At 39.3% G+C, this 10,500-nt stretch overlaps 1 protein-coding gene across 1 annotated transcript; it reads right to left on the bottom strand.

The window, feature by feature from the left end:
- Positions 1–1,025: 1,025 nt before the first annotated feature.
- Positions 1,026–10,191, bottom strand: NUDT15 (nudix hydrolase 15). Its single transcript, XM_006916439.3, has 3 exons — positions 9,988–10,191; positions 6,640–6,836; positions 1,026–2,132 (listed from the first exon to the last, which is right to left on the bottom strand). The coding sequence occupies exons 1-3, from the start codon at positions 10,143–10,145 to the stop codon at positions 1,993–1,995; spliced, it is 495 nt and encodes a 164-aa protein (XP_006916501.1). The 5' UTR covers positions 10,146–10,191; the 3' UTR covers positions 1,026–1,992.
- Between the last annotated feature and the right edge of the window lie 309 nt (positions 10,192–10,500).

Here is a 10,500-nt window from a genome sequence, read left to right as displayed (position 1 = left end):
CTGAAAGCATTGCCTAAGAATCAACTGTTTACATAAGAATTCTAAATCCTGTTCCATTCATTCACTCATTTAGAGAAATATTTACCGAGTGGTTACTGGATGTCAACTAAGAATATTAGATGCTGAGGTAAATACAATCCCTTCTAATATGAAACTCTTATCTTTTTACTATAAATAAGAGCTATAGTTAGTTTTTATCTTTCCATTGAAATAAGCCTTCATGTTTAGCTGGGTGAATTAAATCTCACAAGCTCCTTAGTCTGTTTATTATAAATTTAAAGTAGAAGATATGGTAAAACTATATAGGATTGTGATAAGTTTTTGAAGCTATAAAATATCTGCTTGGATAAGTACTAGCATAAAGAGATATCTCGATGAATTCTCAATCAACTACATTTGAGATAAATTCATGGGACAGTTCCATTAATAAGACTTGTCTGGTTTCTTACCAAGCCTCACATGTCTACCATGTTGGAAGAAGCCATGGACAGAATTAAGTTAACTGAGGATGGGAGTAAAAATAATGAGCAAAGCACAGAAGGATATGGAGTAATCAAATAGGAGAAGAAAGAATTGTGTGAATTTCATCAGTGTATCTAAAGTTCAAGGAATATACACTTATAATAGTTGAGCTCCTCAAACATTCTAACATTAAAGATGTAAAATTAAAATAGAAAATGAGATTTACAAATGGTAAAGTATAAAATGTACAATACAATTTTGAAAAACCAAACAATTAGAACTTAATAAATGATATCCAGTTATTGGAAAAAGATTCTTTTGCAGCATGTATTACAACTGTACTTAAGTCTTTTAAGAGGGCAAAACTCAAATGTCACTGCCCGAGAAGCATGGGATTTTATGGAAGTGGACTCATAAAAGGATGTGTCTAATCCAGCAGTTCTTAAGCTTTTTGGTTTAAACTCCTTTATATTCTTTAAAACTACTGAGTACCCCAAAAAAGTTTTGGTTTTTTTGTAGCATTTTATCTAGTGATATTTATCATATTAAGAAGTAAAACTCAGAAATTTTAAGAATTTTTTTATTAATTTACAAATAACAAAAACCTATCACGTTAACATAAAAATCCATATGAAAAATAACCATGTTTCTAAAAACGGTGATTAGAGTGACACTGTTTTACATTTTTGCAAATTTCTTTAATGTCTGGTCTGATAGAAGAGAGCTGGATTCTCACATTTGCTTTTGTATTCAGGTGGTTTCAATACCATCCATCATGCAGCATCAGGAAACCTCTGTATACTCATGAAAGAATGAGAGTGAAAAAGGCAAATCATGTCTTAGTATTACAGAAACAGCTTTGATCTTGAGTATCCTTGAAAGGTCTCAAGGACTTCCCCAGACACCACTTTGAGATCCAGTGCCCTAGTTTAATCTCCCTGTTTTGCATATAAGCATGCTAGGTCTCACAGAGATTCAGTAAGAAATCCAAAGTTAGAAGGCCTCTTAATCTTAATGACAGAATACAGATCCTACAAGGTTTGTCTCACTTCTCTTGGTTTAGGTTACCAATCAGAAACCTAGGAAAATGCCCTAATAACCTATCCTGTTCACTTTAGTTTCAAAAAACTTTTGTTTCAGATAGAAGGGGAAAATCAATAAACATGGTACAGGGACATAGTATTCGCATTTGGATTAGGACCTCTATTTGAACTAAACACGAAGGGAGAGTCTACGGCGCTCCATGAAAACTGGGAAGGACGAGTTACACGGCAAACACCATAGGGAAGTGGGGAAAGCAGAGTAGACACAACACTGCCATTTATCACCCATTCTGAGTCTCGAATACAATTCATGACATAACCCCAGAAAACCTTCAACAAGTACTGGCTGAAAGGGTGGTAGGTACATTAAGACACTGAAAATCAACTGGCAATGATATGAAACTTTTTCGATAAAATGTATTTTTCATGCTCTAGGCAGACCTTATTTTGTCTTTTATTTTTTTAATCAGGAAATCTTCGTGTTCATCTAGAGATGATTTCCTTTGTATCCTACCAGATGATCCAAATCTTCTTTAAATGGATCATAGCCTTGCTCCTTTAAACAACGTAGTGCCCAGAAAAGCTGGTCCGATGGAGGAAACTCTTCCCAAGGAACCCACTCCCAACCTAGAAAAGAAAGATACCAAATGAATTTATTTGAAAGGAAGCAAAGGCTATTTATTTTGGCAAGTTAACCTACACTTAGAAAAAACATTAATTCAATTTAAAAATAATTTGCTACCAATAAAAGAAGTACAATAGTGATGCTATGCATTAGTTGGCTGTACAAGCACAAGTTGTGTTTAGAATGAAGATCTTAAGAATATAATGATCATTTAGGGCATACCATTATTTGTACATGAAGCCAAGTTTTCAAGGACCACATTGTGGCAAAACCCAGATTTAGTATGATTCAATTTTCATTTAAATATTTGGCTGAACAAAATCCACAGAACTTTATATACTACAGGTTACACTATATTAAAATAAACCAGTTTCTTCACTTTTAAATAAGGTAGATAACAAAATTTCTAAGCTCTCCTCCATCTCTTAAAAAAGTAGTGGAAGCTATGCAGAGAATAAAAAATATTCTCTGCCACAGTATATTTTAACTAGAAAGACAAATTCTAGGGGCTGATTTTTTAAAAAACCTATTCAAACAAGAAAGATTTAACAGTGTCTATTAGTTGTAAAATACATGAGATCCTAGAAAAACATCCTAGGAAATAGTATTTTCTTTGATAATTTAAATGTAAATTACATGAAAGCAGATGCTCATGACAGGTGTATAAAGATGTACACTCCATGTTCGAAGTAAGTTTCTTTTAACTACAAGAATGTACCTATGTGTAATTACTGTTTCTTCCATTAACTATTCCTCTTCCTATAAAATACAAAGGTTATGTAGTTTTACTCTGGGAAGGTAGGGGACAGAGAATCCATGAAATTGGGACAAGTTCAGGAAGGGTTGATCAGCAACTATAACCACACACTAACAGAGAGAGAGAGGGAGAGGGGAGAGGGGAGAGGGGCAATTGTCATCATATCGCAGGGGAGAGGGGAGAGGGGAGAGGGGAGAGTGGGGAGAAAGAGAGGGAGAGGCCAATCTAGATACCATATTAGAGAACCTCACAGCAAGAGGTGTGCTTTGTATATTCATCCCCTGGTTCTTTTCTTCAGCACATTCTAACACTGAGCCAGACACAGTGCCAGGCCCAGAAGAGTCAAAGGTAAATGAGTCAAAATATCTGTTCTTTATGAATTCAAAGTTCATTAATGGACAAAAAAGTATGATTTAAGTTGAATCGTTGAACTGAATTTGAGATGACTTCTGAGCATTAGGGGAACATACCTAGAAGGCGACTGGAAATACAGGTCTGCAACTCGAAAGAGCACGATGGGAAGTTATGGTTTGACCAGGGTTCACCAACTCAAATCCCTCCAGAGGCCAGACGGGGCAGGGAGAGGGCTGATGCTATAGAAAGGGGGCGGGCTGGGTGAACGTGACTTGTTAGGTGAAAGCTAAGATAGTCCGCTTTCTCCTCAGCACCTTCTCTATTAATGAATGCTCTCCATATCTGCTTCTTGTGAAGGATACTAAGCATGAAAAACAACTATTTCATCATATTTGTTAAAAGGACAAACAGCTCAGTTCCTAACAAGCTTTGGACCCTTGCCAGAACCAGCTCCGCTATCAGCTGAAATATATAATCTGTAGATCCTTGAGCTCCTGCCAGAGTCAGCACTGACTATCAGCCAAAATAAACAATCTACAGATGCAAGTAGACCCCAAGGCCCCTCTAACTATTTTCCTCAAACTTAAGTTCACAGGGCTGGGAAAAATACCAAGACAAGCAAGCCTGTAGTTAATTAACTACACCCTGGGTACCTCCCTTCAGATAACAGCAAAGAAAACTCAAGCTTCTTGCCAATCTGCAGAGCTGTTTACAAACATCAGCTGCCTTGCCCTTTATAACCCAATAAAAACTCAAACCCCTTGCCAGGGTTACTCTTAATGCCTGGCCCCCTTCCTCTCTTGGAAAGTGAATAAACCTTTTACTTCCTAACTTTGTGAATTCTTTCACACCCTGGGGTAACAGCACCCTCACATCTGTGTCTTCTAGTCTCAGGATATTATGCCCATAGAAAAGATAAAAATAAGGAAATGTTTATTCAAGTCAAGGGCTCTATCTTAAAATAATAAAAAATTGTGCTTATTACCTGAATAAATTATACCTCAAAACTAATTTTAAAAAATTCTGTTATATGTAATATATTTTGCTTCATAAAAACATAAATTGAGTCCTACAAAAAATACTAAAATGGAAATATGCATATTTAAATTTCAATTTAATACTTAAAAGCCAATTAATAAACTGCTTTTCTCCCCAGAGCTTCAGAATGTCACGACTACTGATTTTTGTTTCCACTATTACTGTCCTGGGCTTTCCCCTCTCCTGTTCATTTTATCCAGGATACTTAGGGGTGTGAGAGATGGGGGAACTTGTAGAGAACACCCCCAATGAACTGGGACATTTCCTACCTGCCTCTCCTACCTTCCATTTCCTTAGTCATGAATAATTTTAATTGTACCCTAGTCCATTCAAAGACCTTTGGATACTTTTGGGGTGCTTCTTTGTATGATACTGTGATATAATACATACATATTTGTTCTTCATCCCTTTTTCCTGGCACAGAGACCCTAAAATCTTTATAATTTCTTGAGTGACAGAGATGAAACATCTTTTGTAATCCATAATATGCCCCTTTCAACCATACCTTAGTTTTTGCTAATGAGATGACTGGTGGCTGGGGGCCATCTTCAGAATGGGGGCTGGTCACCAGAAAGACAAAGGCATGCTTATAAGTGCGGAACTTTTGGCCATTTCTGGACCTCACCTTAGGGAAGGAAGGGGGAGACTGAGGCTGAGTTAATCACCATCGGACAGTGATTTAATCAACCACAGGTTCTTTAGTGATGGAGCCTTCATAAAAATCCTACACAACTCAGTTTGGAGAGGTTCCGAGTTGGTGAACACATCCATGTGCTGGGAGGATGGCACGCACGGCAGAGAGGGCATGAAAGCTCCATACCCCTTTCCCATTCTTTGCCCTCTGCATCTCTTCCGTTTGGCTGTTTCTGAGTTATATCCTTTATAATAAACTGGTAATATAAGTATTTTCCTGTAAGTCATTTTAGAAAATTATTGAACCTGAGAGGAAGTTGTGGGAACTAATTAAATCCATGTGGTCAAAATTACGGGCCAGGCCTTCCACATGGCGTTTGAAGTGGGGGCAGTCTGTGGGACTGAGCTCTTCTAACTTCTTGAACTGACACTGACTTTGGGCAGATAGTGTCAGAATAGAATTGAATTATAGAACAGCCAATTGATGTCTGGAGAGTTGGAGAATGGATTGGTATGAGGAAAAAATCCACACATTGTTGTCTGAGGTGTTGTGAATAAAAATAGCTCAGACTTTGCTAGTTCATTTTAGGTGATTCCAAGTGTTTTATAAAAATTTTGTATGACTCAACAGGCCTCTGCATAGAACATGCCCTTCTGTTCACTAAATCAAATCAATCTGCGAAATATTTTAGACATGATTTATTCATTCTACAAACGTCACTTCCACCAGGCCTCTGCAGACATGGCCCTTCCTCAGAGGCCCTTCTTGACCACCCTGATACAGCACTCATACAGCACACTCTTTACACAGCTTTTCTTCTTATTCTTTATCATCACTATTATAAAATATCTGCTAATTTGTTGCCTTTGCCCCCACTAACATGTAAAGTCCATGAGGGCAGGGACTTTGTTTTATATAGCACTGTTTCTTTAGTGCCTGCCTAGAACAGTGTCCGGCACACAGTGCTCAATGGGTATTTGTTGAATTAAAAGATTCTTCCATATTAGAAAAGAAATTAAATGTTTAGAGGGAAGGTCCAGTACATGAGAGCACTTGGATAAGGTTTCCTATGGCAAATAATATATTCACTAAGTTTGTTATTTTTCTCTTTAGTTCCTTTTCTCAAGGAATTTTATGAAACTTGAAGAGAGATGATACATGCAAAACCCTTAGAACAATGCTTAACATGCAGTAAAAAAAAATCAGTTATTGCCATTAAAGCTTTCAGAGCATTTAATTCGACTGTTTTGACAGGTTAACCATTCTCTATAAAAGTTATTACCCTCCTGCATAGGTGAGAAAACTGAGGAAGGCACATTAAATGTTTTACTTAAAATCAGAATATGTAACAAAATTAAACACAAATAATGAAACTAATAATTACTGAATACTGTGTTCCGTAGGCTCTTTATAGGTCTTACCTTACTTTACCCTTACAACATGCAACTGAGGGAGTCACTGTCACCACAGGTGAGACAAGAGGTTTAGAGACGATGAGACCTTGCACAAGGTTGCAAAGCTTAAGTGAAAGAACTGGAATGCAGACCAAGTAGTCTGGCTCCAAAGCCAGTTCTCTTTCCCACTATGTCCTTTTAACTCCAGGATTTAAGTATATTTATGTTTCTATACAAAGAGAATCTAATTCTCCTCATATGGCAACATAATGTAATATTCCTTCAGGTGATGTGCTCTCCTAAAAAAATGCATTGTTATAGATAATTCTTACTTTCATTCTTTTCAGGCTCTACATTCTTCGGTTCTGAATCGTGAGTTACGTCCACCTCTCCTTTCATTAATATAGTGACATAATGGTAATTCTCTTTCTCAACGAAGGAATTCACAACCGAGGCAAAACGAACATTTTTCAGGTGAAGAGCTGCTTCTTCCCAGGTTTCTCTTTGAGCACATTCTTCCCAGCTTTCACTGGAAAACAGAAACACATTATTATATTTGATTTTATAATTCTAGAATTTTTTTATTTTTTTATTTTGGCTAGAAATTCTTGGCTAAAAATTTATAGTGTAAAGCAAAAAGAACTGTAATTGGGTCATGCCTTAAAACAATCAAACTCTGCCTCTGACATTCTGCATATGCTATATCTAGTTATCTGAAGACAAAAAGGACTTCACAATGAACAAGATCAACAAAAGAATATTTAGTTCACATGCCTGGAAGCAGAATGCAACCAAGAAGCAGTTTAGTACATTAGTTAAGAGCACTGGCTTTGGAGTCAACTAGATCTAGGTTTGAGTTCAAAGTCCATCCCTATCTACCCTGGATAGGTAAAAAGAGAACAAGGTTAGTGTCTCATAGGGTTGTTGTAACATATCAAAAAGTGAACTGTGTCTTTTCCTGTAATCTCAGGATTTCAGTTTAAGCCTCAAAATTGAGAACGATAGGCAATACACACCTTTAAATTCCAAAGAGGACAGCAAAAGAACAAACCCACGCCATGTGAACTCTCAGGTCTACTAAGGAAGGCCAGACTTTTCTTTTGACCCTCGCCCTATCCAGTCTACAGAGAAAGACAAATCTCTGGGAGGAAGGAAAGTTGTGTTTTCAGTCTGGTAGGAATGTTTTCCTTCTTCTCGACTAGGGACCACCTCTGCCTCTAAGCCAAGCGAGGGGTGCTCCAGGAGAATTCCTCCCAGAGACTGGGGGTGACTCCCAAGAAGGAGATACTAGCGTGTTCCTCCCCAACTGAAGACAAGCTTGGTGACTTGTGGAAACTCACTGGCCTAGCCCAGCGCATCAGCGTAGAGCGGGTAGGACGGTAAGGACTCTTTGGTAAGTCTGAAACGTGTCCGTTGGTGTGTAGGGATGCATACAAACACAGAGGCTGATGCTTATGCCCACTCTGGGAATTTGGAAGGAATGAGACTGGCTAGAGCAGCCCACAATGCTTGAATAAGGACAAACGGCAGCAGTGAAAGCATTATTCCCATTGTGAATTTCCTTAGGGCCAAGCAGATGCTACAACAGACCCCAGCAGAAAAAAAATGTAGGTGGTGAGCTGGTCAGTCACCTATGTCAGGGAACTGTGCAGTGTTGAAATCCCTGAAGGGCTTCTAGACGACCAACAAACATATCCTGAGAAAGAGAGCACACATGTGAATACTGCACCCAGAGGGCACCAATGGACGGACCATAGCACCACCAGTTTTGTGAGAGGTTGCCGTCTCCCTTCCCACAACACAATGGAGAAGGAAGGAAACCAGAAGCAGTGAAGAGGAGGTAGAAAAAGAGCAGAAGAATGGCCCACCGCCTTTCTCCACCACAGGGGAGAGATAAATGCTTGGAGGTGGATCATAATGACCAATGTGTGATTTATTTTTACAATCAAGAGACAGGAAAACAATAGAATTTGCAGGAAATGGAGCAGCAGAAAAGGGAAAAACAAATCATATTTCAAAACAACGAAAGGAGAAAATAAAGCCATTTCCCATTTTTCTATCAAATTTAGCTTACTCAGTATATCAGTTATATAAAGGTAATTAAAGGCATACATGTGAAGAACTTAGTGTAATATCTAGCACTTAGTAAAAAACTCATTAAAGCTCAATGTTGGCCAAGATCGATATCTGAGTAAAGACTCCAATGCTTTCTTGCATTATTAGGATAGCTATCTGTAGCAGTTACTCTAGTAATTATTCATTCTAACCAGTGCTTAGTTTGTGATCTAAGTTTAGCTAAATGTCCACAGACAGCTGAAAAACTATAATATGGTCTTCCTGTCTGGGCATTTGTTTCTCAATTTAGAAATTTTATTATTAACTGATGGCTTCTCTTAATTATCTGAAAATGATAAACTTACTGGTGCTTTTTAAAGTTCTTAAGACCATTAAAAAAAATTCCATGTGCTAAAAGATCATAAGAATTCCAGTTTATAAAGAACAAAGTCTGATTAGAGGGCCCTAGGATCAAGTCTCTACTTTTAACACTTTATAAACAACAGGTGGACCCATATTCTTCAGCATAGCATGAAAAAATAAGGGGAAGGGTTCCTGTCAGACTGAGAGGTTTAAAAAATTATTAATCACAAGCGATATGTGCCCTTCCTTTGATCTCAACTGGTACAAAACAGTAAAAACACATTTTCAAGGCACTTGGAGAAATGACACAGACCGGGTATGATTAAAGAATTATTTTGTTAGGGGTAAAACAATATTGTGGTTATGTTTTAAAAAGTCTATTACAGATATGTACTTAACTATTTAGGGGTGGTATAATAGAATGAGATTTCCTTCGAAATAGACTAGAAAACAAGGGTTGTGTCTGTTGGGGAGGTGGGAAGGGGGGAACGGTAAAGATGAGGCAAGAGCAAGCTGAGTGATGGGTACACGAGGATTCACTCTTTTGACTACTTTTACTATGTTTGAAACTTTTTATATTAAAGGAAAAACAAGCACTGGGTCTGAATGCTTTAGATGCTGTTTATCTGCTGTTGACTTGAACCTTACTCTCAGTTCGGAATCCACCTTTTAGCACAAACCCAGGCTTTCCTCACCCTGTGTAGAACTGCCTCTTAACTCCAACTTTCCTCGTCAGTCTGATATATCATCAAATCACAGAACACCAAAGAGAGAGACTTCGTCCTCTTCTGCCATTTTAAAGATGGAGAAACTGCAGTTCAGACTTTTACTAGCCCATTCGCTTGGTTAGAACGCAACCACACCTTCGTGGGCAGGAACTAGTAAATATAACAGCGTACGTTTAAATCACCAGGAAACCGTGCCAATGTCTTAACTGACAACACTGCGTTGCTCGAGGTTTATAAACATCCCCCCCCCACCCCCTTTCAGTCTCCTCTGCCTAAGAACTAAGAAAATCATCTCACAAACGAACTTCGCAGCCGCAGCAAAGCGCAGCTCACTACCAGGTGAGGCAATCCTCTTCGCTATCCCATGTCAGCGCCCCCTGCCGTCCGCCGACTGCTGGGCGCAGCGGCCCGAACGGAAGAACAGAAACGCGAACGACACTACGTCAGCGTTCTCACGCACGCACGCACGCACGGCGCGAGGTCTTCTTTCCGTGCATGTTCCGCCATCGCCGGGTGGGTCAGGTAGCTGCTTACCTGAATTCCAAATGACCTCCAGGAAGTTGGAAACTGCCAGCTCCAAATGACCCTTTCCTCTTCCCCAGGAGGACACAACCAGGATGCCTACTGCTAGTTACCACTACTCCTACCCCGACTCCGGGCCGTCGCGCCCGCTGCTCCGCACTGGCCGTCATAGCGCCGGGTGAGGGGGCTGGAGGCAGCAGCGAGGGACGTTCGCCCCACCCCCAGGGCCACCACCAATCGCTGTCTAACTGGCGCAGGCTCCAGAAATCAAAGCGCGAGCCCCTGTGCCTGGCTCGTCTTGCCTTGGTGCATGGTGTCTGTGTCTCATCAAGGGTATTCTGCCTGTGAAACGTTATGTTTGCTCTCGAACGACAGCGTGTCAAGGCCTTCGTTTTTACTAATACTCTTTACTGTTGCACTTTCGACATTACTCTCAAATTCTTCCAACCCATCCACATATTTACCTGCTTTCATACACCTGCGCCTTATTCTTTTTTTCTCCACCACCGTACGTTCATTCTCACT

Source organism: Pteropus alecto, unplaced genomic scaffold, assembly GCF_000325575.1.
Source record: "Pteropus alecto unplaced genomic scaffold, ASM32557v1 scaffold24, whole genome shotgun sequence".
In the NCBI taxonomy this organism is placed as follows: Eukaryota; Metazoa; Chordata; class Mammalia; order Chiroptera; family Pteropodidae; genus Pteropus; species Pteropus alecto.
This window is presented reverse-complemented; position numbering and strand designations above follow the sequence as displayed.

Coding starts and splice junctions, on each gene's coding strand:
- NUDT15 (XM_006916439.3), bottom strand. CDS start 10,145: ATGACGGCCAGTGCGGAGCAGCGGGCGCGACGGCCCGGAGTCGGGGTA. Junction 6,837..9,987: donor GGAGGTCATTTGGAATTCAG/GTAAGCAGCTAC, acceptor TCTGTTTTCCAG/TGAAAGCTGGGAAGAATGTG. Junction 2,133..6,639: donor AGAGCCTGAAAAGAATGAAA/GTAAGAATTATC, acceptor TTTCTTTTCTAG/GTTGGGAGTGGGTTCCTTGG.